This window comes from Lissotriton helveticus, chromosome 9 (assembly GCF_964261635.1).
Source record: "Lissotriton helveticus chromosome 9, aLisHel1.1, whole genome shotgun sequence".
In the NCBI taxonomy this organism is placed as follows: Eukaryota; Metazoa; Chordata; class Amphibia; order Caudata; family Salamandridae; genus Lissotriton; species Lissotriton helveticus.
Window position 1 is genome coordinate 511,928,797 of NC_136070.1, and position 19,784 is coordinate 511,948,580.

Here is a 19,784-nt window from a genome sequence, read left to right on the forward strand (position 1 = left end):
CGCATCTAAATAAAGCGGACCATTTTTTGGGCAGTATGTATACTCTGTCGCCATTGCTACGGAGTATAGATGCCCCCGATATATAAATCAGACCTTTAGTTACAACACAGTGTTTTGATTTCCCAGGTCTATAAATCATTAACATATTTTTTTAGTCTCTGTAAAGATTTCATTTTTCCAACCCGAGGTATATACACTTGAGTTATTATTGTCACTGGATTTTGCCATGTTTGCTCCTCTTGATAGGATCATGCATGAATATTTTGTGATTGTCTGAATATCTTCCTCAGAACATATGTTGATTTTTCTCAGGCTTACCTGAATCCTAGTAAGAATTTAGTCAGTTTAGCCAGACTCCAGAAACCTTTTTTCTCCTCTAGCATTCTTTTTTCATTGCCTCTATCTCTTGTTTGGCTACGAAAATTCTGAACAAAATTAACCATGGCATAGAAGCCATTTTTTAACCATCGTTATTTTGAGTTTTCACACCTGGAGCATGTAACAGAATAATACAAATGCCTTTGTTACAGGCAGAGAGATTAGGTGTCACGATTACAACACGCATATTTAAGCCTTCTGGACTTTTCATGCCACATTTTCCCGTGGGCTTCAAGGCAGCCTCATGTGACAATGAGAAAAAAAGTAAGCCACAATCTCTACGCCGTTCACAAATACAAACAGTTAAAAACGTCACCGCTTTAATTCAATCATGGTTTCAACTTGACATCACAGTTAGAATGGCCATGTGTTCTGCCTGGAGGAGTTGTGTGTGTGGGTGCAAATGCATCCTTACGGATTATTTTTCCGAGATATTTGTGGAATGAGATCCATATCTTTTCAAATTATGCCAGTCGATCTCTGGTTGCTGTCATGTTTCCTTTAAGTAGGTATGACAAATTTAAGTCCACTACAAACCCACTGTTTGAAGGTTGAAGCTATTGTTAGCTTATTTGCCAGCAGTAAGTACAGACCAGATAACAACATCCTTAACTAGGACTATAAGTGGGTTTTGTGCCCTGATCAGCCTCAAAAAAGGCTTGGGTTCGCTTTGGCAAAACAAACCTTGGTCAGAAAGGGGGCTTTCTCAAATTCTGTTTTAGGATTTGCACTGCCTCAAATGACTCCCTGGATTACTATGTCTGGGCGGAAATAAATATGTGGAAAGGCAAAGCATGCTTCAAGAGATACCTGGATGAATCCATTGAAAAGTGGGTCTCGATGAGCTATGGCATCTGCCAATAAGCCAGGCTGTGTTTAAAAAACAGTGAATAGATGTATTCAAGGATAAGCCGGTTGGAGGACAAAGGGGCTCTTGCAAATCAGCCCCATGGGTTGCTGGTGCTAAGCTCCTACAGAGACATGCTGGAGCAACCACATTTGGGGGCTGCTATTCCATACAAATCAAAAGTAAATTCAAAGCCTTCGAATACGGTTCCTCACAACTATCGACTATACTCCAAAGTGGTTGGAAGACGATAACCCTATGAACAAAATATGTCTCTTAAGCAAGCTTGCTGAGGAAACCATGACACACATACTTTGCATCTGCCCCAGCATGTTGGTTTATCAGAAGTCACTCCTGCAGAAAGAACTATTGGCCCTGGGAGTTCAAAGTTGCAAGCAGGCACTCATTGAGTCGGATCACTGACAGAATATAGAATACAAGAATATCGATTTACCAGAATATCGAGGTAAAAATATAGAATGACAGAATATCGACTCCCTATCTACAAACAGGTAAGTGCAAAAATATTGAATAAAAAATATTGAAGTTAAAAATATAGAATGCCAAAATATCAAATTTTTTAAATGTCTTAAAAGTAATATAACATTAATTAAATAATAAATATAATAAAGTAAAACATACTCAAAATTACTTTAAAAAGGTCACAATAATAAATAAAACATGTAATCTAAAAAAATAAACACATTTTAATGTTTATCCATACTAATATTATAAAGAGAGAGCCCAAACCTTTGAGGCGGGTAATCTCAGTAACCACAGCACCAATCACAACACCCAATACAGCGTTGGAAAGGGCAGTTGCAGCAGAAGGACATATGCTATGCAGACGGCCACCATATTGTTTTTTTGCAGACTTTTATATAGCACGAACTTGACCCGAACTGAATCAGGTATCAGAGCACTTTACATAACACCAGTTACGTTACATGAGGACGCACATTCATTTTTGTTAGGCACGGGGAGATTAAGTGATTTGCCCAGAATCACAGGATGTTTGGCGTAGTTACCAAGACTTGAACCCAGATCCCCAGATCCGAGGTCAAGCACCTTAGCCGTTAGGCCAACTCCTCTATACATTTAAAAGGTAAAAGAACCGTGCCAGCAAAGTAGTCCCTTGTGGGCCTGTCTGCGTTGTGCTGTGGGCGTGGACTGGGGCCGTGACTAACGCTGGGGGCGTGTGGTACGGCCATCGCATCGTGGGCTCTGGGCGTGTGCTGGGGGGTGACAAACGCTGGGGGCGTGACAAACGCAGGGGGGGGTGTCCGCCCTTCATGCCATGTGAGTCATACAAACAAGCACCAATTACGTTGCTGCGCAGCATCAAGGGGCACGCTGGGGGTGTGACACGCTGGGGGCGTGAGAAACGCTGGGGCTGTGTGTCCGGCCTTCATGCCATGTGAACGCAATTGCGCCGCATCAAGGTGCACGCTGGGGACGTGAGAAACTCTGGGGGCGTGTGCTACGTTCCGCCCTTCATGCCATGTGCGTCGTACATTAATCAGAAGATCGTCTGCTGTGGCCGTGTGCTGGGGGCGTGACAAACGCGTTCACCTGGAGGCCTGGTAAGTAACGTTACTGCAGTCTCTCCATCACGCTGTTACTGAACTCTCTCATTCAACGAAATTACACACACCTGCTACCATCAACCAGGGCTCTAGCCGGGCTCAGGCGGCAGATCAGTACACTAATTACACGCGCCTGATAACATCAACCAGAGCTGCAGCTGAGCCTCCAGTGGTGCAACACGCGCCTGCTAACATCAAACAGGCCTGCATCTGGGCCTCAAGCGGGGGAACACGCAAATGAGCGTATCTGCGGGGAAAATTACTGCAGCCTCTCCTACTCGCTGTCACTCAAATCTCTCATTAAACGGATTTACCCGCGGCTGATAACTTTCTCATTCAACGACATAACACGCGCCTGCTAACATCAACCAGGGCTGTAGCCGGGCTCAGGCGGCGGATCACTACACCAATTACACACGCCTGCTAACATCAACCAGGGCTGCAGCTGGGCCTTCTCCGTCCCTATTCTAATGAAACAAAAAATGTTGTCTACCACGAGATTTTAAAATAAATTGCCCTTGCCAAATACACACATTACACACATTCTATTTCATATCTGGACAACGTCGGGACGGGCTGCTAGTAATATACATATATTAATTTAATGATATTAAACAGTAAATATTATTGATAATTTGAAAACGTTAAAAACATATTTTAAAATAGAATTACATATATATATAAATAAACCTATAATACAAATATAAAAATAAATTATATATAAGTTAAAACATTTACAGTACATTAAATATAACAATAGTGAAAACATTGCATAACGGCAGGGATAAAATTACTATTCCCCCTCCAGTGAGTGCAACAGTAGGGAAAGCGTTGGATAGCGGGAGGGTATAAATTACTATTCCCACTCCAGTGAGTGCAACAGTAGGGAAAGCGTTGGATAGCGTAGGGGTAAAAATTACTATTCCAGTGCAACAGTAGGGAAAGCGTTGGATAGCGTAGACGGAAAATTGACTATTCCCACTCCAATGAGTGCAACAGTAGGGAAAGCATTGGATAGCGGGAGGGTAAAAATTACTATTCCCACTCCAGAGAGTGCAACAGTAGAGAAAGCGTTGAATAGTATAGAGGTAAAATGTACTATTCCCACTCCAGCGAGTGCAACAGTAGCGAAAGCATTGGATAGGGGGAGAGTAAAAATTACTATTCCCACTCCAGAGAGTGCAACAGTAGGGAAAGCGTTGGATAATGTAGAGGTAAAAATTACTATTCCCACTCCAGTGAGTGCAACAGTAGGGAAAGTGTTGGATAGCGGGAGGGTAAAAATTACTATTCCGTCTCCAGTGAGTGCAACAGTAGGGAAATGGTTGGATAGCGGGAGGGTAAAAATTACTATTCCCACTCCAGTGAGTGCAACAGTAGGGAAAGCGTTGGATAGCGTAGGGGTAACAATTACTATTCCCACTCCAGTGAGTGCAACAGTAGGGAAAGCATTGGATAGCGGGAGAGTAAAAATTACTATTCCCACTCCAGAGAGAGCAACAGTAGGGAAAGCGTTGGATAATGTAGAGGTAAAAATTACTATTCCCACTCCAGTGAGTGCAACAGTAGGGAAAGTAAATACTTCATATATGAATAAAAAAAAAATATTAATACCAATTACAAATTAATTAAAAAGTAATTAACAATGTTATATAACAGAGAGGAGGAGCCTAGCCTGTGATCGAGATGGCCGCCTAGTTTCTCGGCTCCGCCGATCCTAGCGCTCTTCACTATCATCCTGTCCCTGATCCTGCTCCTTTACCCAGCGACTTACATGCGGAACCTATCCTGATTGCGCCGGTGTGTCTCCCGGCGATTTCTGTGATATATTGGCGGTGAATCGCCTTTGCTCCTCTCCCGGCCCTGCGTGGCAGTGAGACCGGGGCTTTGTTTGCGGAGCTGGCCGGATGCGACCACGGCAGCGGCGGTCATCACGTAGGAGGAGGAGCCGCTCAACTGGTGAGAGGCTGCCTGAGTTGTGTTTGTCGCTGCAGCACCGCATCCCGCTCTAACATTTTGAGCGCCCGGATACATTGTATCTGCTGGAACCACCCTGCACTATCGCCCGGCTTGGAAGTGGTCGGCGCGGTTTCTTTGTTCTCTCGGCCAGTGACAGACGCCATTTTCTACACTGCACCGCGGCGACTGACAGTGTATCCTTGGCACTCAATTGGGGTCCGGATGTTGGCTGAAAACGTAGAAGCCTGCACTGCGATGTCCACAGTCTCCCCCCTGTCTCTGACCCGAGGGTCACAAGTGGAGGGTCGACATAGGGGTCAATGGGCTGTGAGTGAAGATGGCGATTGGCTTCCCGGGCGGCCATTCTTCTGTGAGCCTGGTGTGGACGATACTGAGGTGCCCTCCCTTTCTGGGAAACCGCTTGGGACCCGTGCTGTCCTGCGTGCTCTGGAGGCTGTGGGAATTGCTCTTCGTGCTCATGCCCGAGATCTGGGGCGCCAGCTCGATGCTATTTCTACTACGGGCTGTGCTTGCCCCCCAGTGTTGTACACTGCGCCACACCCTGAGCCGGCTCCTGTTGCCTTCCATACCGAGGTGCCTATAGTGCGGTTGGCGGATGGTTCTGATTTGGCTGAAATGTCGACCACGACGGTCGGGGGGTTCTCTGGAATTCGTGGTTTCATAACCTGGCTGGTGTTTCATCTCTGGGCGCCATGTTCGTCATCTCCTTTATGTGCTGGTGGCGTGACTTTTCATCCTTTCCGGAGACTGCTGTTGTCGCTCCTGCCTGCTGCTTCTGACATGCAACCACACTGCCCTGTTTATGTCTGTATCACTCTTGGAACTGTGACTGTGCTTTGCGTGGACTTTCGTGGGCTACCTCCTATCCTGTGTTGGCCGTTTCAGGTGCCCCTTTCATCCGCGGCGCTGGCCGGACGGTTGGACTCCATCGACTTATATGATCGCAGGGGGCAAGGTTAAAATGACTTTTTTGGGTCGCTATTCTTTCCACTGCTGGGATTGTGCTAAGTGAGCGGGACATTGATTGCATCGACTGTTGGTATCCTGTTGGGTGTGGGGCCGGGAGCGGGCAGCCGGGTACATGTCTGTTGTTGTCTTCTTTATCCGTTGATCCTTATCTCCTTCGTTGTTTCATCCTCTCCTCCTCCACTTCTTGTACTTGTTATATTTTTCCCTTCTTTGGGGCAGTTCCGGGGCGACAGGCACGCTGTTTATGGGTTGGCCGTAGCCATCACAGGGGTGCAGGGTGGCGGGTGTGGGGGGGGGTTTGTTATTTTAGTTTATTTTGTTCTATGGTCCCTTTCGCTCTTTTCTAACTTTGGGAGGGTTCTTTCCTCTTGTAGGGTTGGCTGTCCCTTGGCTTTGCACCTTCTTTTCTCGGGCGTCTTCTTATGCCCCTGTCTTTTTCTTTTCTGGGGTGGGACTTCTGGGATGGTACCTGGACAAGTTGTTGAGTCTATCATGACCTGTTCCTCGATATTATTGATTTGGTTGTCTTGCTTATTTAGTTGCTATAGTCTTTGCCTGCCTCAGTTCGCCATTGGGGTTTGTCCCCCGTGTCTTTTGGAATTTTGTGTGTGGTGCTATTTCCTTGTTGTGACAGCCCCTACTCTCCTTTGAACATTTAAAAATGAAAACCTCTTATCCTTTGTTACGATGCCCGCGCCCTTGTGTGGTGTACTTTCACATATCCTGTTTGCCGATTGATAGGCCTCTCTCCTGGTTTTTTGGCTTACTGTTTTGCGGCCGGCCATGTTGGTTGTGGGCCTGCGCATGTATCTCCTTGTTTTTCTCGAATAAAGGTTTTCGAAAAAAAAAAAAAAAAAAAAACAATGTTATATAAAATAATAATTAATTAAAAATACAAATAAAAATTAATTATACAAAAATTATTACCTATTAATACAAATTATTTACCAATTAACAATCAACTAATTAACAATTAAAAATTAATTAACAAAAAACCAATAAATACATTAAAAATTTTAATTAATTACAATTACTTCCCACCCTAATCCCCTATAAACACACAACCCGCAACGAAAAATAAATTAATAAAATTACCATAATTATCAATTAATCAAAATTAATTACCAATTATATTTTAATTAATTACCAATTAAAAATTTAAATAACAATTAATTAAAAATAAATACCAATCAATAAATAAAAAAATGATTTATAATTAAATTACTTCCCACCCTATTCCCCTATAAACCCACAACCCGCTACAGAAAATTATTTAATAAAAGTAACATAATTATCAATTAATCAATTAATTAAAATTAATTAGCAATTATATTTTAATTAATTAACAATTAATTAACAATTAATTCAAAATAAATACCAAAAAATAAATTAACATATTTAATTAATTATAATTAAATTACTTCCCACCCTATTCCCCTATAAACCCACAACCCGCTACAGAATTATATTACGCAAAAATTAAATACCATAAATTTAATTAATTAAAATAAATTATAAAATAAATATACACTTTTCACACATATACTAACATAAAAATGTGGATATTATTAAAATTTTTATATTAACTTACTTACCTCAAATTCGATATTTTTGTTGTCTATATTCTGTCCATTCTATATTTTTGTTGTCTATATTCTGTCCATTCGATATTTTGTCCATTGTATATTTTGAATTCGATATTACTGCTATTCTATTCGATAGTTTTGTAGTCTATATTCTGTCCATTCGATATTGTGTCAATTCTATATTTTTAATTTGATATTAATGCAAATCGATATTAATAACTTGATATTTTGAGTGTATACCCATTGAGTCGTTGAACCCACAGAACCTTATGTTTAACATCCGAATGGTGCAATTTTTAGACATCTTCAATAATGAGATTACAGCCGCCTCCAGACAGGCTCCCTAGGAGGGGGCTACAGAGTAACACCTAAGGATATACATTATGAATCCTCTGCTCCCCCAATCAAGTTATACACGCTGCTAGAGGACTGCCTTGTTAGTAGGGTTATTGCTGCCCTCTATCCTGACCCCTAGTCGGGCGTTTTCGTTGTAGCATGATGATCCATTTCTTTGGAATGTACAGGTTGCTCAGGGTCAACCTGCTTAACTAGGTTACTGACCCTTTTAGTATCAGGTGGCTCTGGTTGTGTTTTTTAACTCATTAGCTTGGGTTTTAGTAGGTTTTATGGATTAATGGAATAAGTACGCAGGGAGTCTTGAGGATTGTTTGAATAATTATGATGCATCGTGTTTATGGTTTGTTTTAATTAACTAATAAACTATATAATGATGATACATTTATATAATGCAATGAAGATAGCAAGGCAGAACTGAGGAAATATGCTGAAGTACGATCTGAAACTCACATATGGGTAGGTATCCTCCTAAACAGAAGCTAATTATGCAGAAACCTTACCATAATGGCAAAATTGCAGTATGCAGGTTTGTGTAATTTCTAGTGGTACGATTCACAATGTTGATCTTTCTTATTTGAAGTAAAACAACCTAGTTGCGTTATCTGAAGGCTTACAAAAGAACAGGCCCCTCAACAAAATGACAAAATATACAAGTCACAGAATGAACATGTTCCGGCACAACACTTGATCTTTGGCATTACAGCAAAAAGGGGCAGCTGCTGCCTAGTCACATATTATTCTGAGGTCTTAAGGACCACACCAAAGGGCACTTTTTGTTCAATGGCCAAGGATTACAGGAAAAACTTAATCAGACCTGGAATGTTCAGATGGAAATGCAGCTGAAAATGGTAGATCTCTTCAGTATTTAAGATTTAAATCACATCCATACTTAAGAGTCTGATTGGGATTTTGAAGACACAATGAGTGTAACACACTCCAAACAAAGGGGCAAACACTGGCCGCCACCAAAATTAGAAAAGATTGGAATAATTACTTCAAATCAAAGTTACCGATTACTCATGAGGGAAACAAATCAGCTGAAATTTCAAAGAAACAGGGTCTCAAATAAAATTTTACATATATGTGGTTAGCAACCACCAGTGTTTTGACAAAAGACAAATGAAGTATTATTGCATTTTTTACTAACTGCAGTGTTTTATACAATCCCCACCCCAACTGAAACAACAATGCGACCTCATATAACATATGGCCTGATTTAGAGTTTGGTGGATGAGTGTGTACTAAGACAGGGCAACAGAGTAAAGTAAAATTCAGCCCAGTGGACATCTCTAGCATTCACTGGAGCCACATTGCCAAAACTAAAACCTAAAGTAAGGTTTTTTTGGAAAAATAAAAAAATCAATGCCCCCCTTGCCATGGAAATGTTCTTGCACGGCAAGGATGACATTTTGCAACTTTCACTGGCCTCCACTACCACGTTTTCCCTGGCAGTGATGGACATTTAAAACTGGCCATCTGTTCAATCACTCTAAATTGGGTGGGCGGGCCGGTGGCCAAACCTCCGAAGGCCATTACATTGTCAGTCCTTTGGAAGGTTTATTTATGGCAGAGACAGAGTAGTCTCCGCTGGTAGCATAATGAAGGTTCGCCCATCGCTAAATGAGGTGGGCTGTTGCTTATTAACCACATTGCTGTGGCGGCTATTCCGCCGCAGCGCTAAGGGGGCGGGGCGGCCGTGCGGCGGCCGCATGCTGGTGACGGAACCGCTCCGACATCTGCCGCAGTTGGGCTGTGCTCATGACGGAGCGGTTCCGTCATGGCCCCGCCAGCTCAATAGAACGCCCAGCACAGGCGCGGAATCCGCGCCGCGCAGGCGCGGCGGCCGGGCCATGACGGAACCGCTCCGTAATCAGCACAGCGCCACCGCAGCTGATGACGGAGCGGTTCTGTCATCAGCATAGAAAGGGTTAAAAACACCAATGAGGAGAGCCCGAGTAAAATCACAGCAAAACACATGTGATCTTCATTACAATGGATCAATATTTGAAATTACAGACCAATATTTTTTAATTCGCTCTGAATGAACTGGTTAAATATGTTATTCGATGCCATAAAGTAAAAACTGCATACCTTAAAAGAACATAGTCTGTTGCCAGAAAGGTTTAATATCTGTAGTTCTACATTTGGATCCAAGCAGTTCCCTGAAAGAAAAAAAACATGATAACATCAAAATATTAAATAAAATAGGACCTCAAACCAAATATGGACAAAACACAAGCACAATCAAAGTATAGCTTACGCATGATAACAATGAACGTGTTTTTCCTTTATAAATTCTGAGCCATGGATCAAAAAATAAAATATTGCAAAAGTGGCAGCTTAACTTCAATTGACAGTGCTGTGTTAAATTAACATGCTTACTTCATTCTAATTTGCACTCTGATTGCTTTCTTTTTTTTAGAATTGCTTGATAAAAACCTTCTTAGGAATAATAGCAAATATGAAAATTAAGAATGTTTTTTAAAATTGCAATTAATTATTTAATTTACTGGGCTGTTGCACATTTTGCCCAGAAATGCTGTCCCTTCAATGCACGTAGTAGGGACTTATATGTGAGCAGTTAGGACTTTAATGCTGCGTAATACTCAATAATAATCTTTGCGGAATTTACAAATACCTTCTCCTACATTGTTATAGCATTTCAGATGTGCACCTAATGAAAACATTCATTAGAAGGTCCATAAAAACAGAAAAGGCCAGTATCCTTGGAATCCAGGGGAAATCATTTTGTTGACTGGAATAAAGTGGCAACTGACAGTTGTAGGTATCAGTCTTTAACAGTTGTGTTACTGCACACGTGCCATTGTCGCAAAACCATACATTTGATTCCCGGAAGAGGGTGAGGTTTGAGTTCAGAGAAGTTGTGCTAAATTTTGCTAAATCAAAATGCATGATTCTGATTTCCGAACAAATGAAGGAGTTCTGTGGAAATACTTTTACCCAAAATATGAACAATATGACACAAAATACCAAGACATATAAAAGGAGGCCACATATTGACATCCATTACTGATAGATCCAACCAAGCCATGTAATGTAGACGTATGTTCACAAAAAATTGGACCCTATTAAGGTTTGCCTGGAAATAGTGCACATCCGTAATAGAATGTAATTTTTTAAATGCAGATTTGAGAAACTAAGGGCCTGATTACAAGTTTGGTGTATGTCCGACCACCGCCGCACTGCAAGACCGCCTGCAGTATTACAACTGTGGTGGTCGGACCACCACAGGACCGCTGAGGCATTTGTGCAGTGGTCAGAGGTAGAAATATGCTGTTGATGCCACAGCGGCACCGCCCAATATATTTCGAGTTGACTCACCACCATCCTGTTCGTGGCGGTGAGCTCAGGGGGTGCATGTGGAGGGGCACACCCTGGATGGATGCCACACCGTGCAGGATGGTGCAGTGGACGCTCTGGCAGCAGCGGCCTGCATGTTAGGCACTTCTATGAGCCTGACAGACAGCTGTTGTCAGACCGCCAGCCAGGGTGGTGTGGAGTGCAAAAAAACGATGGATTTAGGCCCAGATCCTTGTACTGGGGTGAATGTATGACATTGTTCTACATTCTGTCCATCAACTGTGTTTTTTGCAATTTTCACCCCGAGTGGGCTGGGTATGCTCAGACGTGAGTCCCAGGCTCTCCACACCACTGGAGTCAAGCTATCCAGGCTGATGAAGGCTGATAGCCAGAAACCGGTCCTTGGATGCTTGATTCCGGTCTGGGAAAGACATGGCTTGGTAGTTCGGACTAGACTGTTCCCATGAGGCACAGGGTCAGAGCTGATTTGCATATAGCCAGTGTCTAACCCAGGGTGGTGTGGAGTGCAAACAAACGATGGATTTAGGCCCAGATGCTTGTACTGGGGTGAATGTATGACATTGTTCTACATTCTGTCCATCAACTGTGTTTTCTGCAGACCGCCAGCCAGACCAGGATTAAAGTCCTAATCTGGCAGGCGGTCGCACCAAAGGTATGGCGGTCCTACAGAGGACGGCGTGTTGCACCGCCCACTGTAGATCAGCCAAACTCATAATCGGCATCTAGTCATGTGTAATCTGCACTAAGAGCAAATCAAAAAGGAAATAGCCTATTTGACCACCAATTAAAGAGAGACTAATATGTTTTAGCATAACTAGCCACCTCTGTATTTTAAGAAAAAAGCTAGGGTTTTCTCCACAGTCAAAGACACTGTTAAAAGGAAATGATGTATAGGCATGTTGTCATTGAAAATAGTTTCTTAAACATGGTGTTCTTGGTAACCTGTACATGCTTGTAGACACTCTATTGTTTATGGACACTTGAGAGTATCTGATGACAGGAAATTACAAATCTGTAGTATGAGAGTCTGAAAATCGGCTTTGAAGATATAATACACAGTGTTAGATATGTGACAGCCTTTTCGACTTCACCCCACCTATTTTAGCTGAATTCGGTTTTGTTAGCTGTAGGACTTTGTGCACTTTACTACTGCTAGCCAGTGCTAAAGTGCTTGTGATCTCTCCTTTAAACATGGTAATATTGGCGTATACCCGAATGGCATATTTAATATATTTTTAAGTCCCTTGTAGAGTTGTATAGCATATACCCCGGGCCTGCAAATTAATTACTACTAGTGTGCCTACAGCACTTACTGTGCCACCCATTTAAGTAGTCCCTTAAAACATGTCCCAGGCTTGCCATTGCAGCCTGCATTTAGGTAGCTCATAGAGCAGGGTGCATTATAATTAAAAGGTAGGACATATACTTTTAAGTTTACATGTCTTTGCAGTCATAAACTCCTACCTGTCCCATAGGATAACATTGAGTTACCTTATTACATTAAATAAGTACTAACGTTTGATGTTTTTCATGTTTGGTGTCTGAGAAAGTGCAATTAGAAATCCTCTTTATTGGTAAAGTCAGATTTTAAGTTACAATTTTGAAAAATGCCCCTTTTAGAAAGTTGGTATTTCCTGCCCTAATGCTTTGGTGCCTTCAGCTGGTCTTAGGTCACAGGACGTGGTGTTGTTGACAGTTGGGCTTTGTTTATTCCTCATAGACATCCCCACATTAGACACATTAGGTATGCCTCAATGAGCCATCACCAGGCAGGATGAGGCGGTTGGAGCTTGGCACAGCCTCACTTACAACTGATTAGGCTGTGCTTTGCCTTCACACAAAGGACAAGTCACCCCAGCACTGTTCATACAGCCAGCCTGGAGCCAGGGCAGATGAGTCCGGAAAGTTCAAGCACTTCAAAGTGAATTCTATAGAAACTTCTTCTACTTCAAAGAAAGCACGATGTATAAAAATGAGACCTTAGGACGCACTCTTCAATTCACTTTCTGGAAATGCGGAAGGACTCTCAGAGGACGGCCTGCTGCTGTGCTGCACCTAGAAGAACTGCTTTGCTGCCTTTAGACTGCCTTGAACCCTCAGGAGGCTCCTCTACTGCTTGAGACATGTTTAATCATTTGAACACAGAACTACTAGAGTGACTCTAAGGGCTAATTGTCTGGCTTCCTGATCAGAGCCTCAGGGACAGAAAAGGCTCCAACCATCTTGTACCCGCACCAAGCCCCAGCATGAATGAGTCCTGCAACCACAAGTGGTGCCCCTTCAGTACTAGACCCTTTATTGTGGTGTTAAGGGTGCCCAGATAGCCAAAATCCAAAACTAGGGACTTAGAATATTTTTGGCTAAAAACTGCTCTGAGAACCGAGAGAAGACCGCCAACCTGCTCAACTATGCACATAAGGTGCATTGCTGGTCAGCCTGACGTTGTGGCAGCTCTCGCTACGTCCTTCTCCACAGCAGCAAAGCCTGTTCAGTGGTCCTTTGGAAAGGGGTTATCCGGCCTCCTGAACCTCTCATCAGCTACGGCCTCCAACTGGAAATTTTCAACTTCCAAAATAGAGATTAACCCCCAGACGCATGAAGCACCCACTCTGCGAATCCTAAATAGCGAAAAATACCGAATCTCTATTCAGAATTCGTAGAATGGGATGCATCACCAAAATCGGTAAAAATCTGCGAATCGTAACCGTCCGCAATTGCCATATGCGAATTAGCTAAAATCGCTATAAAATCGCAGAATCGGCTGTTTCCCAACCCCAAATTGTGATTTCGCAAATACCGAAATCGCAATTAGCAATCTCGCAGATTGCAGATCGCAAAAACGGGAAGTCGCATTTTGAGCACAATGATGACATCAAAACCAGGAAGTAGCCTGCTCCATGCATTATTTGGATCACAGAGCTGGATAGAGGAGGAGGCAGAGCACTGAGCTCCAAGAGACACACCCTGCAGTCCCAATACAGGATACATATTAATACCACAATGTCCCAGGAAGCTGCAGGACAAAGTGAAACACCCAGGAAGCGCAAAATCTAATTTTCAGAATAAGAACTGGAGTACCTGATAGAAGGAGTCAGCAGGGACCATGACCAGCTGTTTGGGAAGCTGTCCCGGTAGGTGCCCGAGGCTACCAAGAGGCGCATCTGGCTGCGCATCAAGGCCAAGGTGAACGCGGTGGGAGTCATGCACCGGTCCATCGATGACCTAAAAAAGAGGTGGTACGACCAAGGAGCGCATTGCGGTGAGACTGGGGGAGAGACTGGCAACGGGAGGAGGAGACTCCACAGTCCCCGAGAACACACCAATGGAGGACCTAGTGGAGGACACCATCAACCCTGAAGCCTGCAAGGGGGTCATTCAACTGGACACCTCCCGCGCCACACACCAATCTCAAGGTAACAGCCATGCAACAGCGACCCCGTACCCTAACAATGCCCATGCCCCCAGAGCTAGCCATATTTGTAACCCCAGTAATCCAGTTCCTGCCCCTCCCAAACGCCCGAATGCATTGTGGGACCTGTAGTGTGACAATGTGCCCTGATAGCCACACACAGTCAGAATAGTCAAGTGAAACATACCCCTAAAGCCTGTCAGGGAATGCAAGCCTTACTGGATGTTGCTACATCCCAGGTGCCTGAATCATATCATTAATCATGCACTCATCCACATCACAGGTGCTGCAGATGCTGAGACGTCTGATAGTGAGACACTCCACATTGCGGAGACACCTGATGAGACGGAGGGAGAGAGCCAGCCAGCACCAACACCTGGACCCGCACCTGGACCAGCATCTGGACCAGCATCTGGACCAGCACCTGGACCAGCGCCTGCACAAAGACACAGGGACACCCCTGCAGCCATAGGTGGAGCACAACCTCACCAGTCGGCACGAATGGCAGTGGAGCAGATCCCACCCCCACCCAGGAGGCAGACACGACGCACAGCAACTGTGCAGTCCCACGCAAGCAGCAGGTTGAGGCAGCAGCGCTCTGTGCCCACCCCAGCAGACATGGAGCAACAGGCACACAACTTTGGCCTTGGCATTGAGGCTCGGATGCTTGCTGTGCACCGCAAACAGGCACAGCACATGACAGCAATGCAGCTGCAGCTCTACAAAACTGCACGCAACATAAGTCAACTCACTGAGAGGGTGCAGGAGCTGACCACAGCGGTCAAGGAGAGTAACCAACTGATGGTGGCGCAGCAGAACATCACACGCAGACGCCACAGGCAGCTGCTCACATGGCTATCAGCCTATACACGCTCAAACCACCTGATTGGGAACGCCACTTACCAGCTGTTGCGCATGTCATTGGCCATGCAGATACAGATGGTCCAATGCTGTGCAGATGTTGCAAGGGCCCTGGAGCAGGTCACCACCGCTGTGGAGAACCAACAGGCGGCCGACCATGGCCATGCAAGGGGGGGTGATGATGCCAGTGAAGGGACATCTAGCCACAGCAGCCTGTCTGTGCCGGTGCAATCAGAAAGGCGCCGCAGTTCCCGGCCCAACGCTGCATCACGGCAGAACACTCCCAACGTAGAGGGTGAGAGGCGACAGGGTGCGTCCGGCAGGAGGCGCCAGTGACTGGACATTTCCAGCAGTGCCGTGGTGAGGTAACCACGCACGCCTGCTCAGGATACATGAGCCTGTATGTCTCAATACAGTAGCACTATTGTTTGCTGATTGAAGCACATCGAGAGTTTGTGAAATAAACAAAATCTTTATTTTGAACACAAATCATGTCAATCATTCATGTGGCTTGCATGAGTGCAGTGTTGTGTGAGGGGTATGGGTGCACTAGAAATAGTTCTGTGTGATGTTGGCGCGACGCCTGTGACCTTCAGCAGGATTCTCCCCGTGTGCATGATGCACATGTGCAGGTGGCAGGTTGTCCCCCTCCGACTCACTACCAGACACCTCCACAAGTATCTTCCGCTTGGTGGCAATATTGTGAAGTATGGCGCACACGGCCACAATGCGGCAGCAGATCTCAGGCCAGTATTTGAGGGCCCCGCCGATCTTGTGAAGGATGCGGAATCTACTCTTTAACATGTCAAATGTCCGCTCTATCACATTTCTGGTGTGTATATGCGTAGCATTGTACCGCCGTTCCTGTGGTGTTGCAGGGTTGAGGTATGGGTTGAGGAGGTATTCACGGAGGCCGTAGGTGCGGTCACCTGAAGGGAGGAGCAGTGCCTGGTTTGCGCGGCAACATGGTCTTCACATACTGTATGTGGGCATGTGTACTTACCTAGGAGATGTCCCTCGCCTAATTCACTCCTGGCCAAGCGGGAGTGTATGCCGCTGTGCCGGAAGATCAACAAATCATGCGTGCTCCCCGGGTATTGTGCCACAATGTCTGTGAGGATGGTCTTCGCATTGCAGACCATCTGGATGTTGAGGGAGTGGTATGACTTGCGGTTCCGGTACATGTTTTCGGTCTCTGCGCGTGGACAGATGTGAATGTGGGTGCAGTCGATGCAGCCAATTACATGGGGGAAATGGGCGGTGTGATAGAAGTCCAGTTTTCTTTGCATTGAGTCCTGTTGGGATGTTGGGAAGGTGATGTAGTGGTGTATCCGGCTCAGCATGTTGTCCAGGAAACTCTGTAGGCAGCGTGACAGTGTACTCTGTGATATACCCCCTGCATCCCCTGGAAGCTGCTGGAGGCCAGGAAGTGCAGGCAGCACAGGCCCTGGACATGGGTGGGCACGGCATTGGTCCTCCGTGTTGGGTGCTGCATCAGGGGGTCAAGGTCTCTGATGAGCTTCTTTATCATTGCCCCATTGAGCCTGTATTTGGAGTAGATCTCCTCTTCAGGCTGGCCCAGGAGTGTAAACCGCAGCCGGAAGATGCGCTCCTGGATCCTGCGTCGGTTCTGGGCTGCAGCCTGGAGCCTCAGCCGCCTTGCCACGATATAGAGAACTGGCATTGTGACTTTCCTCATGCTCCTACTGAGTCTCCTTAAGTGTGTTTGAATTACCCAACACCTGTTTCTTTTTGCCATTTGTTATTTTTTTTCACCAATTGGACTTCATGGTTACCACCTGGTTTTGCTTCTCCTTAAATTGCGACTCGTATTTAGCGATTTATGGTATTTTCGCAATTTGCGATTTATGATGAATGGGATTAGCAATTTATTTGCGATTTCGCAATTTGACTGCAAATTCGCTGTTGATTTCGCTAAATGTGTGGGTAATCGCTGTTAAGGAATCGCAATGGGGGTTTCCAAATGGTTTTGCGATTTTTTGTTTTGCGATTTCGCTATTTGCTGCTTTTGTACTTGATGCATTGTGGAAGTGAGAATTGCAATCGCAATCGCTGTTTCGCAGCGATTGCGATCGCAATTTCGCTTGATGCATCTATGAATAAGTTGGAACATAGAAATCTTCATCACAACTTTGTTCAGTGGTTCCCTGACGAGGACACAGCCTGCAGCCTTGTGCTGCTGAACTTAACCTTTTCAGAAAAAAAAATTCTCAGAATTTCTTCTAAGTCTATAAGTAAGAGCTTACCAGGCCAAATTCACTTCATGTATCAGAATTGCCCTCTATCGCGGTCAGTCATATTTTTCACTTTGACTAGGTATTGGGGGACAAAATGACTGGTTGTCTCTTTGAGCTTTTAGGTGCTATTTTTTACCTTAAATTTCAAAATGCTTAACTACAGTTCCACTTATTGGATTTTTGTTGTTTTGAGTCAAATAATTTATTAAAATGTACTCTTTTTTTCTAAATTGGTGTGAGATTTTTCTTGTGTAGTGTTTTCACTTTTATACTGTTTGTGTGAGGCATAAATACTTTACATATTGCATCTAGATTAAGCCAGACTGCTTTTGTTCCAAGCTACCAGAGGGTTATGCAAATGTTAATTTAGTGACTTTTGTGGGTCCCCTTGACTAGGATTGTGGTTATTGCTTGAACAGGGGTCACCCCCACCCAATTCAACCAACAACCCAATTTCTCACACCCAGTATTACTATAAGCTTTGGGGAGTATCTTTAGCATTATCTATTACACTGGATGTCAGAGAGTGACTTTCTAGCTTGATGAACACAATGGCTTGTTTTCATCTTGCAAAAAGCTAGAGGGGGTCTTTTAAAGGCCTGGAGGTATTCAGGGCATTTCGATTTAAAAATAAATATATAATAATATACTTACTTAAAGGGGCTAGTAGCCAGCTGTCTTCATCCACTGGGCTGTTATTGTGTCATTTACATTTTGCTTCCACCCACTCTAGCAAGCACACAGCATGGGGCAGGAGGTAAGGTCACTTCCACCACTGGCTAACTTCACTTTGAGTGACTGTATTTTGCTATTTCACAAGGAGCCCATCCGCAACCAAGGTAGTTCTGTTCAGTGGCAGTGTTTGTGTTTTTACTTTATTACTTTGGTGTTGCCTTTGCGGTAAGAGTTTTATGCGACGGCAGACCGCTTTCTACCAGCTCTTCAATGTGAGCACCAGTGCCTAAGTTGAGCAAGTGGTTTCCTGAGCTTGGTACGGGCATCTAATTGTTAACACCGGCACCTAGACAGTCTGTGGCGATGTCTGTCTAATTTGGAGATGAGCACAACAACAGTTGTTTATTAACTCGGTGCACATTAAAAATAATAATACCTGCTGCTCAAACCATTCTTATAGCATATAGTAGTCTGAATTGCCACACTTGTAGGAGTTTGATGGTTAGGAGTTGTTGTTGGTACTGTCATTGACAACGTGGGCAGGAGCAATAGTTGGTTCAAGCTGCAGCAGCCGCCTGGCGAGGGCCTTGGCACTTATGTTTTTTACAGATTAAGCACTGTTGAGCAAAGAGCACATTCCAACTTTAGCAGTTCTTGTCTCCTGCTAATTGTGTTGTGAATTCATTTTGGAGTGTCTTTGTTTATCTGACAATTGCTATTTCATTGCATGCCACATTGTGTCCATTTGTGACTATTCTTCATGACGTTGTCATTTTTTTAACACACGCACAATGAAGTGCATTTATAACTGACTAAATTTATATTTTAAGCCAATATGTATGTCCGGCTTGTAACTCTTTCAATTTTGCCTTCAGTGATAGTTTCAAACAAATTCATTCTATCAATGAATCAATCAATCATCTATCTATATTCGCAAATCTATCTATGTGCATAAGGTGGTTCTGAACATCTTATCAGCCTAGATCTTTTGCTTTTTGGTCACCTAGTTTTGAACTTTTTACTGTGGGAGAGCTTCACAACCTGGGAATCACCTACGGTAAGCACATGGTAAAATGGACTGCCATGTTTACTGCCTGTGTCTGCCTTTTAAGATAAGCTGCTGAGGAGCAGCAAGGATAAGGGGCATTGGGCTGGTTACACGTGAACGAATGTGCACACGTGCGAGGGTTGCACTTGGGAGACTCATGTTGTGTGCAGCCCAGAACTGCTCTCAGGAAGCCTTGCCCAGAAGGAACTATGCAGAGTTGAGTAGTGACCTGAAATAGGCCTTATAATGGAAGGGTACACATGTAGGGAAGTCAGTGTACTTTACTGTCTTTGACTGTGGTGTCATGCGCCATTATATTCGTATGGGAAAGACTGCCTTAGGGTGCAGCTCCAGTTCCCTTTGGCCTAGAGACTTCAGGGTTGCATCAATGTACACTGTAACCTGTATGAAAATAACAATTCTGATGTGGTAGCTCAGGAACACTTTTGACAACTTAAGCTGTGGCAGGGCTTGAGTGGCGTTTAACC

The 19,784-nt window shown here is 44.2% G+C and overlaps 1 protein-coding gene across 1 annotated transcript in view; it reads right to left on the minus strand.

Annotated features, from left to right (window-relative positions):
• Positions 1–19,784, minus strand: part of LRRC9 (leucine rich repeat containing 9) — a 1,011,210-nt gene that overhangs the window by 763,860 nt on the left and 227,566 nt on the right. The window contains exon 6 of the mRNA XM_078660357.1: positions 9,795–9,865. Coding sequence (XP_078516483.1) covers positions 9,795–9,865 — 71 coding nt within the window. The remainder of the gene's footprint in view (positions 1–9,794; positions 9,866–19,784) is intronic.